We start from the raw sequence: 23,509 nt of genomic DNA, 5'->3' as shown, positions 1-23,509 counted from the left end.
TGTCGTTTTGCGTGGCTGGTGAAGGTTGCGTCCTTTGCATGAACCAGTGCCGGTAAGATGAGGGCCCTCGCACAGAATGCACTTAGGCGTGCAAGGAGGTTCCTGGGGTGAGTGTTGGCTGCCACAGCGTGGGCAAAGATTAGTCTTGGGGCTTGGGCATACGTCGTGACGATGGCCCGGTAGTCTGCAGTTCGTACAAGCATCCGGACTTCCGCGGTATGGAGTACAGCGGTGAATGGCTCCCATGTATTTAATGGAATGTGGCACCTCATTGGCGTCGAAGGTGATGAGAATGGAGTGCGTCTTCCCCATTCGTCGGGCTGCGAGTATAGAGTATTCAGGATTCCGTTTGACCAGGTCTTCGTACAGCTGGGTTGGCGTCTCGTCGTCAAAGGCGTTTGAGATGACCCCTCTTGTAGCTCCTGGTGGGGGTGCCACGTAAGCCATGCAGGGGTAAGCATGGCCACCAATGGTGAGTGAAGTCAGCGTCTTTAGGAGCTCGGCTGCGGCGGAGTGTGTTGTAGCTGCCGTGAATGTATTATTAGTGGGGTGTATGCGCAGGCAGAAATCATCGGGCAGAGTGGTTTGAAGTGCGGCCTGCACTGCCTTCATGAGTCGAGGCGTTGGGACATCTAGGAGTCGCAGTTGACCTCGTGGACGAACAACGACGCGAATAGCGTTCGGTGGGAGTGGCGGCAGTTGCTTGCTGCGTTTTACAATGATGCGCGTCTCCTTGGTAGCAGGTGGTAGGTGGGTTGGCGTCTTGCCTCTTCCAGTTGCAGCTGCTTCGACGCGCATGGCGTTCGGGTTGGTCTCCTTGACGGTAGCGTTGGGTTGCGAAAGTGGTTTCTGTGAACAGGCTGGTCGAGACGCATAGGCTTTGTAGAGAACTGGTGTCCAATTGCCTGCCTGGAGCTCTTCAGCGGAGATGGTGTGGCCCTCAACCGTTACTTCCATAATAACGGGAGGCGTTGCTGCCAGTGTCGACGAAGGAGCGGAGTCTCAGAGAGGCTTAGCTCGGATGCTCAGCGTCTCGGTTCACTAATTGTTGCACACAGAACGTCGGAGCTTGCCCGGAATGGGCGTCGTCTCTGTCTTCCTCAGACCCTTATGTCGCTGTTCGAACAGGCTAGTGACCGCAGGAAAGGTTGGTAAAGAGTAGCACGTACCGTTTGCCGGAGCCGACGTTGCAGGCCGAGTTACTTGTGTGTGCCTCTTCTAGTATAAAGGCAGACATACAAAACATCAAAGCGTTGTTGTGACGCCTCAGACATGCGCAATAATTGCTTTTAATTTGACAATCGCACAACTATGAACGCTAAACCTTGAGCAATATTGGTGGGCGCTGTGGATGGGGTTGGCCGTTTGGTGATGTTTGATGTATCGTTAGGGCGGACAAACAGGCAAATGTACAGACAGACTGACAGACACACAGACCAAAATTTTTCCGTCGAAGGTCTCCAAGAAAGACTATATCGTCTTTAAAAACAGTTATTACTCATACCTGAGGTGCAATCACAACACATTATTATTCTGTGGTGTGTCTCTTTATACTAAGGAAGGCGTACATAAGGAATTCTAAGGATCGTGTTTATCACGCTTTGCGTTCTACACCTTATTGCCTCCGAGACGGGCGCTATCCTTCGTTTTCCAAGATGACTGCCAGATAACGCTGGTGTCTAACGTGCCTCAATGCGCTTGTTCGCCTCTGCTGCACGCTCGAGGCACTCTCCGAGGCACTCTCCGAGGTTATATATATATATATATATATATAACCTGCCATGAGCAGGAAACGAACTTACGACCTTCCGTGCTCACGGCAGGATATTTTTCACCCACTTTTCTTTATTCTTATTTACATTAAATTGGCTCTAATAGCTTCTCCTATACACTCCTTGGCATTATTTTCAGTTAGATCTCATATATATATATATATATATATATATATATATATATATATATATATATATATATATATATATATATATATATATATATATAGGCAGGCATGGTGGTTGAGTGGCCGTAGCGTTGCATATAGTCTAGTAGATCCTCCGTGAGCGGTCACAACGTGGTTTATTTCGACGTTTCGGCCTAGAGTCTGGCCTTCATTCCTGATGAAGGCCAGACTCTAGGCCGAAACGTCGAAATAAACCACGTTGTGACCGCTCACGGAGGATCTACTAGACTATATATATATATATATATATATATATATATATATATATATATATATATATATATATATATATGTGTGTGTGTGTGTGTGTGTGTGTGTGTGTGTGTGTGTGTGTGTGTGTGTGTGTGTGTGTGTGTGTGTGTGTGTGTGTGTGTGTGTGTGTGTGTGTGTGTGCGTGTGCATGTGTGTGCGCGCGTGTGTGTATGCATATACGGTGCATGACGACAGCTTTGGCAACGGTAAAAGCCAGCCGAGACTGTTCATATAATTGCTATCGCAATCATAACTTGCCGTGGGCAGGGACCGAACCTGTGTCATTAGAATAGCGTGTCTGAAGCTCTACAGACGTTGTGCGTAAAAAGTGGCGCGTTGCAGGGACGAGCACAAGTGAAGAGCTTCATTAACAAAGACTAATAGGCTCTAGGGAATGCCGCCGCGATAATATGCGTGTAGCGGCGTCACGTCACACACTCTGATGCCAGTTTCAAAGCCCATTGATTATGTGGGAGATGCCAGGGAAGAAATACCCGCAATTTTTATGTACCCTCGCATAATTCGGTTGCCCAGGGGCGATTGAATTGCGCTACCCTTCGCACACTAAAATCGCAATTGTGAGGCATTAAAATGATCCTGTCGAAGATTTGCGGTGCTGATTATGATTAGTATTCACGACCATAATTGTGACTACAACGTCTTTTTAGCCCCCTGCTGTACGTGTCGGCCCACGACCGTCACGTGGTGGGGCGAAGCTGCTTCGACGAGGGCGACGTGGCCAACGGTATCGCTTGGTGGGCCTCCAGCATGGACACCCTGGAGCTGGAGGGCGACGAGCCCAGCGAGGACCGTATGCTCGTGCTGGAGTCTATGTCTCGGCTCACGATGCGCCTCCAAGACAAGACGGCCGCGTTCCGACTCCTGATCGCCTATCAGGACGGCGCACCCACCCATTTGTAAGCACGCATGGCAGCAGCGATGGCTTCGCTTGGCGCAGGAGCGCCCGTGGCGCGGATGGAAAAGGAGGAACGCGTCCCTCCGCTACACTACGTGTACTAGAAGGGGGGGGGGGTGAAAACCTGCCCAGAACCTTTACTCAGTCAGACGTGTGCCGTCATTTTTTTAACGGGCACGTAGAGTCATGGCCATGAAGGTGGTTGATGGCAATAGCTGCCGAGGGCTTCAGATGTTGCATTCCAAGAATGGTTTAGTTCCAACCTTCGGCCCTGAAAAATAATAGACCATTAGAAGTCCGCTGTGAGAAGGGCATCATGTTTTCATTACCATCTATCAGCCTATTGCGACACTTCACTTCTTTCGTACTGGGCCAATAAAAGTGGGGGGAAAGGAAGAGGAGGAGTCTTGTGCTTCCACCGTTTGCTATGTGTTATGTGTCCTGGCACGACTGTTCATTGTAGAAAGCTTTGGCGCATGATGCCAGTATATTAGAGCACGAATGAATTTTTTTTTCAAAATTAATTTGCGCAGCACATGCACCATTACTGGATAATTCTGTTTCACATGGTAACAAGGCTGCTTTTAAGTGCAATCTTGGTAAACAAGCCAGACATACATGCATGTTAAAGTGGGTATGGGTAGCCAAAGAAATGACCCTGCATGCTGAACCTTCATGAGGAAAAGCATAGACACGTCTGAATATCCTCCATTTTGGGGAACAATTCATTAATGCGAAGGCAATATATGTCCACCATAGCAACTCTCTTTCACTTGAATCCTGCATACTAAGTATGACTTAGTCACACTTTGACAATATCGTGATTTAATGAATTCTAAGCTAAGATAGATAGCTTGCGAATGAATGAATGAATTAATGTATGAATGACAATCACAGAGAAGGTCTCTCGGTGACTGGGTGGTATGTCTTGAGAAAGTCTATAAGTTCCACGGCGTGTTCCGCTGTCTTATATCGTTCGAGGTGTAGTGGTAAATGTTCACCAGACCTCTGAAGAAGCATAATTAATGGCTTTTCTAAAAATTGACCCCAGGCGTGCCAAACTGGTGGCGAGGGCACAAGCCGAAAGCTGCCTCAGATGGTCCTTCCTGGCGAGCGACGCGGCCCGCTTCGAGAGCATGTGTTCTCCGAACCACACCAGCAGTCCAGGTGCATCTCCCAGTCTGCGCTGCCTCATTCTCCACATCATCACGGTCAGTGGATGCAGTCACAGGCGCGCACATAGGTGGTGCTTTCTCCATCCCTCTTGCAAGGTTACTGTAAATGCTACTGTTAGGTAGGGAGCATATACAGTAACTCTAGCACTTTAATACGTCGTCTTTTAACTATTTCATCGTTCCTTCGTATCAGTGGCATATAATAAAGAACTGAGACAGTCAAAACTCTTATTCGAGACCAGGTAGGAGCTAGGCCTAGCCAGCGAAATCAGCGACTACGTCCGGGCCGAGCATCTCGTGCCTACCACTGACAATGTGTTTGCCGAGCTTTGCATGACCCACTACATTCATCATTACATATTTCCCCCTCGCTGAAGATGGTGCCTAGTAAGTGTTCTGAGGTGTCGTGAGGACAAGGAGTTCGTGATACAGTTTGAGGCGATCCACATGTACGATTTCGCGGCCTCGGCGACGCAGGTCCACGGTGGCCGTGAGGGGTTCGATGAGGTATAGTTAACAGCGGAAGCTTGTTCTATGACGCGATAAGGTTTATGGTACCTGCTGACAAACTTTGTAGAGGTACCAGGAGCAGCACTGGGGGGGCACCCACAGCCAAACAAGAGAGTTGGGCGAAAACTGGTAGTTGGACCGTCCATCGTCGTGACGAAATTTCTGTAGCCCTTGTTCTTGTGTTGTAAGGGTGCAAGCTAATTGCCGACATTCTTCCGCATACCGAGCGGCTTCGGAAACTGGTGTGCCTTCGGATGAGTCGGGTTGGTAGGGGAGAAAAATGTTGATTGGAGATGATGGTTCTCGACCATAAAGTAAAAAGAAGGGAGAAACGCCTGTCGTCGCTTGAGGTACCGTGTTGTAAGCGTACGTTACGTAGGGAAGGATAAGATCCAAGTTGGTGAGGTTGGAGGTGACATACATAGAAAGCATGTCGCCAAGAGTACGGTTGAAACGCTCGGTCAAGCCATTTGTTTGTGGGCGATATGCGGTAGTACAGCGGTGAATCACATGGCATTTAGCAAGAAGGTATTGAATAACATCCGCGAGAAAGACGCGGCTTCAGTCGCTCAAAAGTTCACGTGGAGCGCCGTGACGCAGAACAAAACGTTGCAGCAGGAAAGACGCAACGTCACGTGCCGTCGCGGCTGGTAGAGCGGCCGTTTCTGCATATCTCGTGAAAATGGTCGATCGCTACAATAATCCAGCGATTCCCAGCTGATGTATATGGTAGAGGACCATAAAGGTCTATTCCAACCCGGTCGAATGGTCGCACTGGGCACAGTAACGGCTGCATTAGTGCAGTAGGACGGCTAGGATCGTGCTTGTAGCGTTGGTCCTATGTGCAAGATCGAATGTACTTTTGAATGAATGTGTACATACCGCGCCAATAAAACCGAAAACGCAGCCTGGCGTAGGTTTTAAACAAACCGGCGTGTGCATTTTGCGGATCGGCATGGAAAGCAGCACATATGCTGGCACGGAGATGCCTGGGTATGACGAGTAGCCATTTGCAGCCGTAAGGGTGGTATTTGCGGCGATAAAGTATTCCATCACGGATGGCGAAGTGAGAGGCTTGTCGGTGTAGCGCTCGAGATTGCGGGTGGGCGAGTGTTTCAGTTAGGTAATCCATCAGAGACGCAATCCACGAATCTTTGCGCTGATCCGCAGCCATGTTGATGAGCCTGATAGTGGAAGGAAGTTGTCTTGGATGGAGACACTCGCAGTATCAGTAGAAACAGGTGAACGCGAAAGAGCGTCGGCATCGGCGTGCTTCTGGCCTGAGCGATAAATGACATAGATGTCGTACTCTTGGAGCCGTAAAGCCCATCGTGCCAAACGTCCGGAGGGATCTTTGAGGGAGGATTCATCATTGCATGCATCATTACAGGCACAATAACGTCTGCAGTCGGGCTAGTTGGTGAATAGCTTGGTAGGAAACGGTAGCCTCAAATCAAGAACATGAACAAGTACAAGCGCACACTCGCAACTGACTTTTAATAAACAGATCCTTAGCTTACAGACATTGGCGTAAGCGTACACTTGCAAAAAATGACTAAATAGAAAAACATTTGCTAAAAAAACGTGGCTGATCCCCATATTAAGGAATCGGTATATCACGAAGTGAACGTGTCTTTACAGAGGCAGTTGAACGTTCATTGTGCACTGTTTCAGCAACAGTAGCAAATTGTAAAATCAAGTTAGGAATGGCAAGCAGCTCGAAACTTGCAGCGCATACCTCAAGCAGAAAGCACGCACCAAATTAGCATACACAGGACGAGCTCGCCCTAACAGTCACAGCTCGACTTAAAAGTGCGCTGAAACAGAAACAAAGATGCGCGAAACGAGCACACAAGATACACAGGACAAGTGCGAACAACTGTCATAATTCTTCCTGCGTCTTGTGTCAGCAGCGTGCTTCCTACGTAAACGCGTCCGTCAAGGCGTGCCAAGTGACCTTCGTTCTCTTCCGAATTACGTGTCTGATAAGCGCGGCGCGCGCGCAGGAGAGACCCCGCTCCGTGGAGGCTCCATGGAGACGACAACCTTCAGAGCGCGCCCAACGCGAGCCTGTCACGCCATCTCCCTACTGATAACAAAAAAATCACTAAACGTTTTCAGGCTCTGCGGACAGACAAACGGTTTATGGAGTATATTGTTATGGGTCGGTGACTTCTGTACAAACGCAATTACAAAGGAACAACCTCAGGCCAGAATCACAATGGCTGATTGGCACACTCGCGCCTGTTAGCTGATTCTGTCCTTCCTCTTCCTTTACTTTATCTCCGTTACAGGACCCCCGGGCATTGGAGCGCCGTCTCGGCACGAGTTCGGAGAACTGCGACAGAAGTAGGGTTTCATGCGCGAAACGTAGACAATGTCAACAAGTGACGAACTTGGTGACGTATTGGAGTGCAATGGCGCTATCTCGTAGTTGACGTCGCTAACTTGGCGTAAGACAAGGTAGGGTGCGGCGTATCGGGACAAAAGTTTTTCGGGGAGACCTACACGGTGACACGGTGACCAGAGGAGCACGCGGTCACCTGGGGCAAACGTTATATTACGATGCCGGTGGTCGTAGCGGGCTTTTTGCATATCCTGTGACCTGGTAAGACGAGACTGGGCAACTTGACGAGCCATGTGAGCCTGATTGATGGCTTCGCGAGCGTACTCGGAAGCAGATGGCTTGAGAGGTAAGGTGGTTTCAAACGGCAGACTAGGGTCATGACCATACAAAAGATAAAAAGGTGAGAATTCCGTGGCGTCATGTCGAGATGAATTATATGCGAAAGTCACATAGGCCAACGTGGTGTCCCAGTTACGATGATCTTCGTAGACGTACATCGAAAGCATCTCTGTGAGCGTGCGGTTGAGACGTTCAGATAGGCCATTAGTTGGTGGGTGGTATGCGGTAGATAGCTTATGCGCTGTGGCACACGATCGAAGAAGGTCGTCGACAACTTTGGACAAGAAAGAGCGGCCGCGGTCTGTAAGCAGCTGTCGGGGTGCACCGTGGCGTAAGATGAAGTTATGAAGAAGAAAATCTTCGACGTCAGTGGCGCAACTGGTTGGCATGGCCTTCGTTATCGCGTAACGGGTCGCATAATCTGTGGCGACGGCGATCCATTTATTTCCCAGTGTCGTCGTCGGAAAAGGGCCAAAAAGGTCGAGTCCCACGCGATGAAATGGTTCAGAGGGGACTTCGGTTGGGTGAAGATGTCCAGCTGGCAGCAAAGCAGGTCTTTTCCGGCGCTGATAGAGGTCGCAAGTGGCGACATATCGACGCAGGCTGCGGTACAGTCCTGGCCAGAAGAACCAACGTCACACGCAGTCGTATGTGCGGGAAACACCGAGGTGTCCCGCTGTTGGTGCTTAGTGAAGCTGTTCAAGTACGGCAGGTCGTAGATGACGGAGAATGACAAGCAGAAGCTCAGGCCCTTCAGTGTTGACGTTGCGGCGGTAGAGGATGCCGTCATGCAACACGAACATACGAGTTTCAGCGTCATGGCTGTCGGAATGGATGGCGTCGATGATAGTGCGCACTGACTCATGCTGTCGTTGTTCAATGCGCATATCGCTGATATCAGTAAAAGCCATCACGCTGCTCTCCAGGTCAGTCGCAACGGGATCGGGAGGGTCCACCGGATGACGAGAAAGACAGTCTGCGTCCTTGTGCAAACGGCCAGATTTGTAGCTGACGCTAAACGAAAATTGCTGGAGCCTCAGAGCCCAGCGACCCAGACGTCCAGTCGGGTCCTTCAGAGAAGTCAGCCAGCAGAGGGCGTGGTGGTCTGTAACGACGGAGAAGATGCGACCATATAAATATGGCCGGAACGTGGCAACGGCCCAAACTAAAGCTAAACACTCTCTCTCGGTGATGCAATAATTCCTCTCAGGGGGAGAAACCAGGCGACTGGCGTAAGCTATTACGCACTGCCTGCCGTGGTGCCACTGAGCGAGAACTGCGCCAATACCGTGGCCACTGGCGTCGGTGCGAACTTCTGTGGCAGCAGAAGAATTAAAGTGGGCAAGTTTGGGGGGCATAGTTAAGCAGCCGATGAGAGCGGTGAACGCTTGAGCCTGCTCAGGGCCCCACGAGAATGTGGTATCCTTTTTCAGCCAATCTGTGAGTGGTCTGGCAACGTCGGCGAAGTTTTTTACAAAATGACGAAAGTAGGAACATAAGCCGATGAAGCTTCGGACGTCGAATGTAGAACAGGGCACCGGAAAACTACGGACGGCACGGATCTTTCCGGGATCTGGTTGGACGCCTTCGGCGTTTACAAGATCACCCAGAATGGTAATCTGACGGTGGCTAAATTGACATTTCTTGGAGTTTAGGTGTAGCCCAGCTGTTCTGAAGACTGTGAGAATTGCAGCGAGACAGGTCAGGTGGCTATCGAAAGTAGATGAAAAGACTATCATATCGTCTAGGTAACAGAGACAAGTAGACCATTTATAACTATGCAAGAGAGAGTCCATCATTCTTTCGAATGTGGCAGGGGTGTTACATAGTCCAAAAGGCATCACCTTAAACTGGTATGAACCATCCGTTGTATTGAAGGCCGTCTTCTCGCGGTCCATCTCATCGACAGAAATCTGCCAGTAGCCGGACTGAAGATCAATAGACGAGAAGTACGTAGCGCCGTGCGGGCCGTCCAACGCATCTTCGATGCGTGGTAGTGGGTATACGTCTTTTCACGTGATTTTGTTGAGGTGGCGATAGTCAACGCAGAAGCGCCAGGTACCGTCGTTTTTCTTCACAAGGACGACAGGGGAGGCCCAAGGACTACTTGATGGTTCTATGAAACGTTTTTTTGAGCATTTTGTCAACTTCCGCTTGGATAACTCTGCGCTCAGTGTGGGAGACATGACAGGGACATCGGCGAATGGGACTGGCGTCACCAGTGTTTATACGGTGCTAAATGGTGGATGTTTGCCCTAGAGGTCCGTCGCCGAAATCAAAAATGTCGGTATACGACGCGAGAAGGCGATAGATGTCGTTGGCTTGCGCAGGATTGAGGTCGGGTGCAATCATCTTGGAGAAACGATTTCGTATAGAACAGATGACGTTAGCTACAGGAGACTGAACTAAATCAATCTCGGTGGTGATAGCTGCTATTTAGAATTCGGCTGCATTGGATACGCTGGCGAAGAACATGCCACGAGGAAGCACTTGAGGGCAGAAGCTGAAATTGAGACGTGCGAGCGAGGTACAGATGTCGGTGATAGTCACAAGCGTATGGGGAATAGCGATGTTGCGCTCCAAGAGGACGTCGGAGAGAGGAAGGAGAACATATTGACTATCGGGAACCGGTGGCTGTGCGATAAAAACGACGTAGGTGGCTGCCTGAGGTGACAGTCACACATCCTGAAGAGAGGACAGGCGCGGCGGGGCAGTGGGGTGTTCAGCGACTATCTGAGGCAGCTCTAGCTGAAGGACGCCGGTAGCACAATCAATAAAAACAGAATGATTCGACAAGAAGTCCAGGCCTAGGATAGCGTCATAAGGGCAGCGGTCAATCACGGCTAAAATGACAGAAGTAGTGTGGTGCTTTATACTTATGCGGGCAGTGCACAGACCGAGAACCATCGGTGTGCCACCATCGGCTACACTGAGCATTTGTGCAGCCGCTGGTGTCAGAACTTTCTTTAAACATGTGCGTAAGTTTGAACTCATGACCTAAATACTTGCGCCGGTGTCTACAAATGTTTGTACATGTACGCCATCTACTTCAACGTCTATTACACTTCGTCTGGTGGGAACGGAGAGAGGATTTGCTGCGGAAGTCGTCAATGCAGAACCACCTCCGGGGGCTGCATTTCTCAGTTTTCCGAGACGATGTGGCCGGAAGCTACGGGGGACGAGAAGCGCCATGGCATCGGTGAGCGGGACGATGGGCTACGTATTTGCGGCGAATGAGCCTGGTGCCCACGTGGTGAAGGCGAGCGACTGTACCAAGTGTTCCGAGAATGGTCAAACGGCATGGGACTCATCGGCAGGTGAAAATGTGTGGGTGGTACCGCCGAAACGGGTCATATTGGTCGTTGCACGAGGTGCCGAGGACCATGTGTTGCGGCAGTAACGAGCAATATGTCAAACACGGTGGCAGTTGAAACATATAGGACGATCATCTGCAGTTCGCCACTCGGCCGGGTTGCGAGTACGTGGAGAAAACCGTCGGTCGGAGGAGGGCATCGCGAGAGGGCGTTCGCTGACTCTAGGCGCGGTGACATGGCGCACTGAATGCACCCCGATGTTTTCAAGCACCTGACACACGATGACTTGAACAAGAGGAACAGTAACAGGAGTGGTATTGGTACTGCGCGAATAGAATGCCGAGGGTGCCATTGCTTCCAGTTCGCGACGAACAATGTGCGTCAGGTGTCCCGGCGGCGACGGTCGTTGTGGTGTGGACTGATCCTCACAAGTCCATGTTGCAGCGGTCTTTGGAAGTAGAATGAATGTTTGCGAAATGCGGCGACTTTTCACTTGCTCAAACTGACGACACTCTTTGATGATCGCGTCCACGGTGGAACAGCCATTGGACAGCAGGAGAATGAACACGTCGTCGGCAATCCATTTCAGGACATGCCCTACCTTGTCACCTTCTGTCATGTCGCTTTCGGCCTTTCGGCAGAGGGCCAGCACGTCTTGAATGTATGCGATGATTCTGTTGGGGATTGGGCACGGCAGGCCAATTCCATTTTGGCGGCAATATTACGAGTGGCGGTTTTGGCAAACACCTCTCGCATCTTTTCTTTGCATTGGTCCCAGCTTGTGAGTTCTTCGTTGTTTTAATACAACACCTTTGCCGTGTTTTTCAAGTAAAACAGCACATTAGCCAACTGAAGTGTGGGATCCCATCTGTTCGGCACACTCACTCGTTTGAACATGGCCAACCAATCGTCAATGCCGGCGCCATCGGTCCCGCAGAATGTACCGGGATCCTTAAGTGTCGTGAAAACGTATAGTTGCGACGCCGTGTTCGTCGGAGACTCTGACGTTGACGCGGAGGGCTCAGCATTGGCCATGGCTTGAAAACTGATGCGGCGTCCGCTGCGGAGCTCCGTTGCCTGATGTTTACCCAGCACCTCTCACCAATATGTTACGGGGAGTGACTTTTGTACAAACACAATTACAGAGGAACAACCTCAGGAAAGAATCACAATGGGTGATTGGCACACTCACGCCTGTCAGCTGATTCTGTCCTTCCTCTTCCTTTCCTTCATCTCCATAACAATATGAATGGCTTGCCGTTAACACCCCAGATGTCGTTCGCTTTGTAGCGCAGTTGTTAGCACCGCCAGCTGAGAATCTAGAGGTGGCTGCTTACATTCTGTGCGATAGATGCTTGCATTCTGTAGTTTTTTCTTTGCAGTATTTTAGTATATATTTTTCAACGTCACTTCTTTGACGGAAGTACGTCAGCGGAGCGGTGGTGGACCCCTGCATAAAACCATTTCGGGTAAAAAAAAAAGCGCCGAGACCTGCCATCACAACCTCTCAGCTATGAAAGCAAACTTCCTTGAAAACAAAGCCAGGACGCCGTTGTAGCGGGGTCCAATTCGCTTATGTCGCCTCTATTCACGTGCCACCTTGTCTTTGCTTCTTTGTAAAATACAAGTGGTAATCCGTAAAGGTTTACATGAGCACTCCTCGCAGAGTGGCAATGATGCAGCAGATGCAAACCCGCGCCATTTCTCAGAGACAGCGCATACTTTCTAGGCGATAATTAAAACCGTCTGACTGGCCGATGTCGGCCTTTCCGCAACTTGGGGGGAACCCTATACTCAATGTCGACTCAACACTTCAAAAAACCTTTTGTGTGCTTCTCGAGACACTCACAACATGGTGCGCGAAAGTAAGGGCGTAGGCAAGGTGTAGTCAGGCAGTTGAAACTCCTCCCAATATTTTTCAATTTTGCTTGGGTATTTACAAGCACGCATGCAAACGCACGTGTGCATGCAAACGCTCGCACGAGCAAACAAAGTATAATTGACGCACCACCCTCTTCCCTCCCGTAAAAAAAAAAAAAAATTGGCAGCATATCCACGGAGTGAATCATGGAGAGTGGGGCGAAGCATTCGTCCGTCCATTCGTTCTTGCTTCCGTCCGTCCATGCGTCCGTCTGTGTGACCATCCGTGCGTCCATCTGCCCGTCCGTGCGTGCGTCTGAGCGTGCATCTGTTCGTGCGTCCGTCCCTGCGTTCGTCCATGCATCCGCCCCTGCGTCCGTTCGTACATCCATCCATGCATGTATTTGTCTGTGTCCGTTTGTCCATCCATTCAACACTCCAAGTATCACCATCTCGCATCTTTTCATCATGTATTCCCCATATAGAAGCACCGACATCCAGCGGACATTCCAAGGACTAAACGAGAGGTGGCACACGCACACTTTCTTGCGGCTTGCGCTTCGGGTCAACTTCCCACCTTAAACACCTCGAGTTCATGGTATATACTAGTTCACTGTTTTCATGGCACTGCGGCCCAACGCTCGCTAAACCTTTCTAAAACTGAGGAGGTTACACCCAGCGAGTACAACGTAGCAACCCTTTCTTGTGAGATAGTGATCAATACATGTATATGTCAGTGGCTGCTAATGGGGATTGCAGCGTGCACATTAACTAAAAGCCAAATGCTCCTGTCTTTCATTCCCCATTAGCACCCATTAGCATGTACATTGAGCACTATTTTTTATTGTTGGACAACACAGAGAAGAAATATCTCACCGGCACCACCTTGGAGGTCATAATGTTACACTTGTTACACACTACAACGGCTACGAGGGACGAACGGGTGCCGCTATAAAGAGTTTCGTCCCTAAAATTCTGTCTATGTCCCTGAGCAATACGTATCAGCACGAAATTGCGTGAACGCCTCCGAGAGTGCGCTTGTCCATGTCCCTTCCTCGTTCAAGTTCTTGGTTCGCACCAACGAACTCCTTCTCAGTATCAGTGGCAGGGTCTCGGTAAAGCGAGAGAGTGAAAGTTTGACATATCCCCCATCTTTCCCCATCTGTCTTTCTCATTTCCACGCGCGCGTTTTTCGCGCTTACAAGCCTACTCAACAAGTAAGCTATAGATGCTCGTATTATCATTGAAGAAGTTGCTTCCATATCGGCGCTCCTTTCAGAAATCTTTATAAGCTGTGTTAGACTATCAGTTGCGTGAGCGGACGTTTCTCACATCTAACTCCGGAGCAGGGTGTGCGTCACAGCATTTATCTTACACAGTGGGGTAAGCTCAGGACGTCCAGACTATCTGGCCTTCTTGTCTGCAACACATACACACACACGTACGTACATACACACACACACACACGTACGTACACACACACACACACACACACACACACACGTACGTACACACACACACACACACACACACACACACACGTACGTACATACACACACACACACACGTACATACATACACACACACACACACACACACGTACATATATATATATATACACACACACACACGCGTACACACACACACACACACACACACATACATACATACATACATCCCGTATAATGTGGTGTAGTTACCCTGAAGTAAAGGAGGACTTAAGGGGACCCTAAACATTTCGTAGTAAGAAAACACTGTCGATCGGTAGTCGAGGCCCCTGAGAATACGTGAGCGGAACATTATGGCGCAGCATGCGTCCTGGAATTTGCAAGCAATCCCGAAGTATGACAAATCATGTCATATGGCCAAATGACCACGCCATATTCCCAAGCGCAGCCATAATTTGATTTGAGTAGTTACCTCGGCAACCCCGGAAGGCCACCACATGCCCGCACGCGTGCTTGTGAGGTCACGCGTTTGAAGACAAAAAAGAAGTGCTCAAGGTGATGACGTGTGCGTGACGTAACTTCTTTCCTCAACGACATCTCTGCCTGCTTAGCTTCCAGCGCGCTCGTCGGGACAAGAGAAAGCAATTACAGCGTTCTACAATCTTGTGGAACTCCACTCATACTTGAATTAGTGCGGTTGTTGATACACGAGACAATGAACCTTAATAATTAAGTCCATCAACGTCTCCTTGGAAAACTTTGCACGACTCTTTTAAGCCCTGTGCACTAGTAATGCAGCCAGAAACGTTTTAATGTGGATGAGGAAGAGGTTTACCATGCTTAATAAATGTTCCTGCGTGCGTTTTATGTCTGCTTGTAAATTTACACATGCAAAATTTAATGATATCTGTGGGTATGCACATTCCTCTCCCTACTATATAACACCGCTGTACACATCTTTCTATGGTTGTCAAACAATTTCACTGTATGGTGGTATACAAGTCCTGATAATTCCAGAGATACCCCATCTAAGCTACCAAAATGCTACAGCCGATGGCCTGTATGACTAAAGAAATAGTCCCAGTCATGCATTCTGCATGACAGACTATTTTTTAGGCGTTGCCACCAGCGGCCTGGCTTATGATGTCCGTCTGGAGGCTAGCGTGTGTGCGCGCCCACACACACACACACACACACACACACACGTACGTACGTACATACACACACACACACGTACGTACGTACACACACACACACACACGCACACACGTACGTACGTACATACGTATACACACACACACACACACACACACGTACATACGTACACACACACACACGTACATACGTACACACACACACACACACACGTACATACGTACACACACACACACACACACACACACAGATAGGCGGATACGTGGAAACATCCGGGACAGTAATCCCCATGCTCACTTGTTTCTTCTTTCCTACCACAATTCCCCGACTGCGCCAAAGCTGAGTAGCTCACTCGATGCTGTGGACGAGGTAGCTGTTTGGTGTAATCACCAAAACGGCCGCTTTCAGAAAGACACGTGTTGAGCCTCGATCACTGCAGGACACCATGCTGATGTGGCGCCCCCTGCACGTGGAACTGCTGAGCGAGGCTCCAAAGGTGGCGCTCGTCTACAACTTCCTCACGCGCAGCGAGGCCCGAACTTTGAGAGTGCTGGCCACGCCTTACTTGTACCGTGCACAAGTGTTCGGCGACGATAGAAGGCAGATACCGGCGTCTACGCGTATCAGCAAGGTAAGACATTGACATCACCATCTTGGTTTGTTAAAGGGCACTTAAACCACATGGAGGTTGAAATTCACTTGTGGTGGCGAAGTTTTGCATGAGTGTACCGCGACCATGGAGCCATGAGAAATTTTTGAAACGGTGCCGTAATAGCGGAGTTTAGATGCGTTTGATTGTCGAAATGCGGCGATCTCTACTTCGCCCTTTCCTTCACTACCCTCCGTCAGTACCCTCTCCTAAAGCAGCTTTGCCCCTTCGCTGAGCACCTCCCAATCTTGCGCGGCATACGTCATCGCTGACGCGCCTCTCGAAGCAGCGTCTACTTCCGGTTTCCGCGATTCCGTTCCTCCGTCGACTACATCAACTGTGTGCTTGTTGGCGAACCGCTGCTGCCGTGCCGGCCCGTGCTTATACGAACGGTGCCGGTCAGCAGCAGTAGCTGATTCGCTAGCGTGCACACGAGCAGGTCGCGGGTTCGAATCCCGGCTGCGGCGGCTGCATTTCCGATGGAGGCGGAAATGTTGTAGGCCCGTGTGCTCAGATTTGGGTGCACGTTAAAGAACCCCAGGTGGTCTAAATTTCCGGAGCCCTCCGCTATGGCGTCTCTCATTATCATATAGTGGTTTTGGGACGTTAAACCCCACATATCAATCATTCAATAGCGCGCACACGAACGCGGGTAACACGGCGAACGGCAACAAGCGGCGCGGACAGCTGCTTGCAGACCAACCAGTAGTTGTAGGCTCTTGCTCGACCAATCACAGCATCATTTGGCTGCGCGTCAGAGATTCAAGTTTTCGGCGTCACTCGGGGGCCCGAAAGGCCTGGAGAGGAGGAGCAATTGCTTCTTGGAATTTGTGGCGCACCGGTGGCTTGTAGCGCTGCCACGTGCAGAATCGTTAACGGCGAGAACATTCTGCACATGATGCGCGTGTTTACTTGAAATGTATGAAAACATATCGGAGGTGGTTTGGGGGCCTTTTAAGTCAACGCTTTCTTGTTTAGTATAATTCGATGCGAATAAGTAAGGCCCTTAAACGTCATATGCGCCAGCCTAATCGTTTTTGTGTATAAGCGTCTACCGCAATACTGTTCATTTAGTTGCCGAAGACGCAAAACACAAAGCCAAGCACGGCATCACTGAGACACCTCCATGAAATAGTCTATAGACAAACGAACAATTTAACCGAACACGCAATGCGACTGAACTTTGCATGTTTTTGCTGTTCGACAACAACGAATGTTCAACGTCATGTAGACAAACTTATAGCCGACATCAGCAAGCTGCCACCGTATCTCTCTGGTTATGGCGTTTCGCTGCTGACATGAAAGTCGCAGGTTTGATCTATCACATGTCGGCGAAAGTGAAATTCTACAGGCTCGTGTTCAGATGCGCGTTAAAGAACACAAGGTGGCCAAATTTTCCGGAATCCTCCACTGTGGCTTGGTTCATAATCATACCGCGTTTTTTCGGCGCAAAGGCTCAAATATTAACATCGCTATTATTATTATTCATGGACATCAACCAGCAGGTAACCGACATTAGCAGACCGTATAACAACACTAACCGTCACTTAGGTTAGTACCAGCGAATATTAGCCGTAAGTGGCTTGCGTCGACTTCTCTGGTACCATCATGTTGGAGTACCAACTTATCGGGGCCCGAAGTTCCTAGTGTCACCTCAATGTTATCCGTGAAACACACGAAGTTTTGTTATATTCTTTCATGCGAGCCATAAATGTTCCAGAGCCACAATCGTCATATTTAATATAAGCTAACATATGACTCCTTCGAACCTGCCATATGGGAGCAGCAATACAATATGAACCTGCGTTTATGCCTTTGCGTACTTGCTCTCAATTTCGAACCAGTGAAGGTAATTTGCAGTGGTGCTCGAATTTGGTTGGGGTTATTCATCAATCGTAGTCTGTAAAAGAAAATGAGCCGCAGAAGAAAATCTCTTCTCAGGGCCCCCGTAAATGGAGGCTCAAGCAGTCTTGTATTGGGTCGACTACGACATCGCTTCGCGGATACTGGAGATTTTAAAGGGACAAAATAAAAACACCTTCATCATGTGATCGATCAGTGTCGATAGCCCCGTACAAAATTAGCTGCACGCGTCTTGATAATTCGGGGATTAAAGCACGCAAGTTACCCCTCACTGTTCCGACGTCTAACTCATTCGAGCATTTTTCGTCGTTGCTGATTATTCGAGAAATATTCGACATTTCAAACGTGCGCTGTTTGATTAGAGCACCTAACGAAACAGGAAGCTAATCAATGAGTTATTCAAAATTTTCGAACATTCGCACACTCCTATATTATTGCCGACTGGCGATTTGATTACTGATGCCTGTATGGTCGCTGTTTTATCACAAACATTTGACCTTCGTAGAATTCAAACGGGGATCTATCCAACTATACTACGATTGCACAAAATTTTTCCAACTTTGTATGGCCGTGATTCCCCTTAGTATCACAAACTCCCACTGACCTTCTTCCACGTTTCACGGGGCTGCAGTTAAGGATCTATAGCCTCAACCGCGTACAGTCTAAGTATGAGATACAAAACTCTTTCTAGCAATGGCAGGTGCTCCTCGCCAGCTCGGAAGCAGAGGTGCAACTGGCGCTCTTGGACCACGTACGGCTGGCAGCAAAAGCTATCAAAGAGCCTTGTACATGGGGGCGGCACACACCCATAGAATATAAATTCTTTTCCTTTCCTTCAATAAAAGTTAATCTTCTTCTTGTATTTATTCAATGTCATTCCATCGACGGAGCTTTCTGCTAGTGTTTGTTAGCGACATCGGTTGTGGTCACAGAAGCCAGCTGAGCGACTCTGGGCTCCCTATGAACGCAATCAAGAGTGACACCTCGGCAGATGGCGGTTGTGATACGGCAGAGCTAAGACCGCCGCATTATTGTCGTTGTGGCACCGCAGGTGGCGTGGCTGCGCGACGACCCTTCCTCGTTCGTAGCGCGACTGAGCACCGCAGTGTCGGCGGCCACGGGCCTTCGCATAGAGAGCGCCGAGCTGATGCAGGTGGTCAACTACGGCGTGGGTGGCCACTACACTCCGCACGCCGACTACACGCTGCCGCACGAACATTCCAGCGACATGGAGATGACCCTGGGTCAGCGCGTGGCCACCTGGCTCATGTACCTGTCCAACGTTACCGTAGGGGGCGGCACCATCTTCCCCAGTCTCGGAATTAAGGTATCTGTCTTATCATCATCAGTCCATTACAAATGCGTGCTAAAGCTGTCGTCGGTGGTTGAAACTTTCGATCTACAGCAATAGTATCAAACTCGCCTCACCTAACAGTAGTGTCGAAATTTATTAACTGCAAAGGCCGCTAAAGTGAAAAAGATTGGAGGGGGTGGGGGAGGAGTTTGAACATGTTAGCCAACGTCGCCAAGAAGGTCTTTCTCATATTTCATACATGAATCATTCATTTTTGAGAGGGATCTGACGGCAGTATTCGCAACAAATATCAATAACGACCTGCAGAAGGACTGAAATATGAACGTTGATTATGAAACAGTGTTTTAACACACCATTAGACGCCCTTCAAGGTGCTTCTGTCAGTGTATCCGAGAAGCTACAAAGGAGCAGTGAAATCACGGGCAAGATACGATCGCGACGGGTTCTCATAAACTTGGAGGCAAGTGCGCACGTGCGCAAGTCTTTAGTCATTAGGGAGCAACTGACGGTATGATGAGCAATTGTTAAGCAGTGCACAAAACAACAAACGTAACAATCAGGCAGGACGGGACAGGTTGCTTTCATCTCTCCAGCTTTTTCCTCGTCACACTAACTTTTCGGGCAGTGAAGCGACGGAGCAGTTTCCAGTTTGCCCGCCTTTCAGTTCTATACATGTAGTTTAGTTATTCGCACAAATGGCTCAGCACGTTCAATAAGATCACGTTACATGGTGTAACTTGATCTTGTTGAACTTACACCTCCTGCGCTGTTTGACATCGGGTGCTTTACGATGTCAATAGAGAGAGATCGTGTGGTTGAAAGTGCTACTTCTACAGCCCTAATCATGGTCAAGCGTCTTTGCCCATATATGAACTAGGGTGGCTAGAATTCTAGTCACCTTAATATGAAAATTTCCAACAAGGACTCCTAGTGCTGCCATATTGCCCTGTAGGCTGTCGTAGATATGTGTGACCCCTCCCGCCCCCCCCCCAAAAAAAAATCATAGCATATTCACGGAGTGAAGGATAGGTGGGGCGAGGCGTTCGCCTGCCTGTTCTGTTTCTATATCACCTTATGACACTCCTATAAAACTAAACGACACGCGTCCAAGCCATCTAGTGATCACTTCACGTTCCGCAACATCACAGCGCCATCTAGTGAACAGTGTGAGAAGTAAGGGGTGGCTACTACGGTGGAAGGACTGAGCCACGCGTAAGAAGTTCGCCTTTAAAAAATGCACTGCCGATGCAGCAGCGTCAGTCCTCGCACTGCCTGAGGTGCAACAGTCCAGAAAAGAGGCACTCACTATATCCGGTGGATGCAGCTCAATGAATGCACATAATTCATACTCAGCTTGGGTAGCGTAATGGCTCTTTTTTTTTCGAAATCATTTCACAGCTCGCTCATAACTCGGGTGGCCAACACCGATTGTTCTCCACTTGTCATCTGCCCAACAACCAACATCTACCCCGCACCAAGATCAACCCATTATCTGCACATTACCTTGTATCAAAACAGAGTGTCGGCCTTGTTGGTGCATGCTTGAGTACATACGTTAGCTGCGAGCTAACACAAAGACAGCGCAAAGAAACACACAAAGACTTGGACAGGTGGCACTTCCCACTAAATTAGACTGAGCGCTAACCCAGAAATAAATAGACAACATGCAGGCATGCGCATTCTTTACACAGCCTTACACTATCTAGCATGAATTAAATCTAATAAAGGACGACTTGGCGCATTTTTTATGCATAGTAATACCTGCAAGTGTGGACCAAGCTTGAAAGAGATGAAGATTGTAAACAGAAGTAGGTATCAAACTGCCTGTGAGTTGATGGAAGCCTATTACATAAAAAGGAAAGGATAACGGTGTATCAGTGACACGCCGGTTACGCTCTATGTATCGGAAAAGAGATTGTTTTATAGCTGGATAGCGTAAGGCTGTGTGAAGACTGCGCATGCCAGTATTTTGTATATATTTGTTTCTGGGTTAGTTGTCAGTATAATTTAGTTGGAAGTGCCATCTGTCTTTGTGTGCTTCTTTACTCTGTGTTTGTGTTATTTCTTGGCTAAAGTATGTCGTTATGCCCATTACCCACCGATCATCACCTATTACCATATATAATGACAGACAGTGGGCCCCATTATGACCACCATGAGGCAAATTTACAATGGGAAAGAGTGGCACTGCGGCACGATAAACATGTTTCTTTAGCCATTGCGTCTAGGCCAGCGCTCTCAGGGTAGTTCAAGAATGCCCTAAGACCCCGGGCTCTGTCTGAGGCTGAAGCTGTCCTTTGTGTGCCAGTGTTGGTACCTTGCTGTACATTCGATGAACACTTCAAATATTCTGGGCTGCAAACCCTTTCTCCCACATTATAAATGTGCGTCAGTGTCCAAAAAAACTGCACCAACTGCACGCAGGTGAATGCCGTGGAAGGTCGTGCGCTGTTCTGGATCAACCTGCTGCCAAAGCCGTCCAACGAGAGCTTCTTCGTGCGTAATCCGATGAACAGGACGCGTAGCCCGGGCGACAACCGCACCATGCACGGAGCGTGTCCCGTTCTCGTGGGCTCCAAGTGGATCGCTACGAAGTGGATCCACGAGCTGGGGCAGTCCAGGATACCCCACGACTGGCCCGTCGGACTGCCCGCTTAGGAAGCGGGGAAAACGCCACAGAGCTGCGGCTGAATTAAATGTGCGCGCATTGTGTCTCGACCTCACTTGTACGCAGTACTGTAAAAAAAAAAGAACGCTAACGATTTCTGTAGTACGTAACGCGAATTCTAGGAACAGCTTCGTGTTAAGGCAAGGCCAACTGTTTTTGAAGTTCTGGCCTATCATTGGTATCGGCTACCCCATAAATCATTTTTAAGTGCGCAATACTTCCAGCGCCCGGCTTGTCATGCATCCATACATCTGATGTGGCACGATCACGCCCACAGTCAAGCACTCAGTACAGGTCATAGCAAGGCTAGCATCGTTCAAACCCTGGTTAAAGTGAAGAAACAAGGCCTGAAATAAAGTATTTAACAAAAACTGCCATGAAGTAGTCGCATCAATTGACTTAAGATCATTAAAACGTTTGGAAAACATACGGTAGACTCCAGCAAGGTGCGAGAAAAGGTGCCACCCTCCCACCGAGCGAGCGAATGGCCTTCCCTTTCACCGCCTCCGCGTTGGCGCTGTGCACAGTTGCTACGTTTGCTACGTGACCCTTCACCCGACGGGATAAACCAGCGTTACTAACTTTGGGGAAAACGGCCTGGCGGAACTTGATGCAGACGACGCCTATCTCAATGGCAGTAACAAGCAGAAAGGCGATAAAGCGCTGTCAAATGTTGTGCGCATGTCACACGCCGAGATTGTGAATTGGTCTATCAAGATTATACTCGTTCCGGGGTAAACGATACATGCTTACATCAAGAGTTGGCGTCACTGACGCTTCGTTAAACGGAGCAGCTTGTAAACTATGGTGGTATATATGCACTCATGCGCGAGGAGCGCTTGCGGCAGCGTCACCATTTTGGAGGTTCGCGCTCTCACCGCACGCGCTTTGGGCGAGATCCGTACGACGATAGGGATGAGGCCTCCGGAACCCTTCCCGCACATCGACGTATGGACAGCAGGACGGTGCATACGAACGGACCTTCCAAATTAGGCAATTAGGCACTGCGCCGTGCTCCCGACCGGGTTGCAGAAATTAGGTGTCTTTTCTCATCTTCTAAACACTACCACCACCACCACCTTCCAAATGGCATGGCAATGGCCTTGCGGATCAAGGATCAGTGCACCAAGGCCTCGAGGACAGAATGCTTCTACAACCGCTCACTGAGGCACTCTGCTCGAGGACGGAGTGTGACGCCACCTACGTCATGACGTCACTCATGGTATTCCAGGTTGCGACGTGTGCTGGTACACAGAATTTCCTCCGCTTTTGACCCCATGTGTACCCCCTTGTCATGAAGCTCATTTCTTGAATATGGGGTATCCCCTGATATAGCTTAGAATAACGGATTGCCGAGCTAGTGATTACGTTTTCTTTCTGAAAGACATAGCGCGTGAACACAGACAAAAGAAACACGTCACTTGCTAATTGTTGATAGGCCTCACGTCCTTCTTGTGTGCGTGTTTGCACGTCCAGCCGTTCAGAATGAATGACCTGATAAGTTGGACAAGCAAACCACGAGTCATTCCCCCCGGTGGCACCCGCTTGTAGCACACTATGCCATCCCGGTGCAGCTCATGCCGTAGCTGACGACGCAAGTGATGTCGCAAAAGCTAAGCTGCGAATACTTTTCCCGCGAGAATTATCAATCTGAACAAAATGAGCGAGTGAAATTGCTTACTAACAAAGAAAACGTGCCGCAGAACAATAATACCACCAGCGCGAGTGGTGCAAATGC

The 23,509-nt window shown here is 49.2% G+C and overlaps 1 protein-coding gene across 1 annotated transcript; it reads left to right on the top strand.

Moving 5' to 3' along the window:
* Positions 1 to 1,110: 1,110 nt before the first annotated feature.
* On the top strand, positions 1,111 to 22,112 carry LOC142765940 (prolyl 4-hydroxylase subunit alpha-2-like). Its single transcript, XM_075867748.1, has 6 exons — positions 1,111 to 1,151; positions 2,881 to 3,129; positions 4,180 to 4,339; positions 15,716 to 15,907; positions 18,840 to 19,115; positions 21,528 to 22,112. The coding sequence occupies exons 1-6, from the start codon at positions 1,111 to 1,113 to the stop codon at positions 21,759 to 21,761; spliced, it is 1,152 nt and encodes a 383-aa protein (XP_075723863.1). The 3' UTR covers positions 21,762 to 22,112.
* Positions 22,113 to 23,509: the final 1,397 nt, after the last annotated feature.

Source organism: Rhipicephalus microplus, chromosome 6 (genome assembly GCF_043290135.1).
Source record: "Rhipicephalus microplus isolate Deutch F79 chromosome 6, USDA_Rmic, whole genome shotgun sequence".
NCBI classification, from domain to species: domain Eukaryota; kingdom Metazoa; phylum Arthropoda; class Arachnida; order Ixodida; family Ixodidae; genus Rhipicephalus; species Rhipicephalus microplus.
Note: the sequence above shows the minus strand (reverse complement) of the source record. Positions and strands in the feature narration are given on the sequence as shown.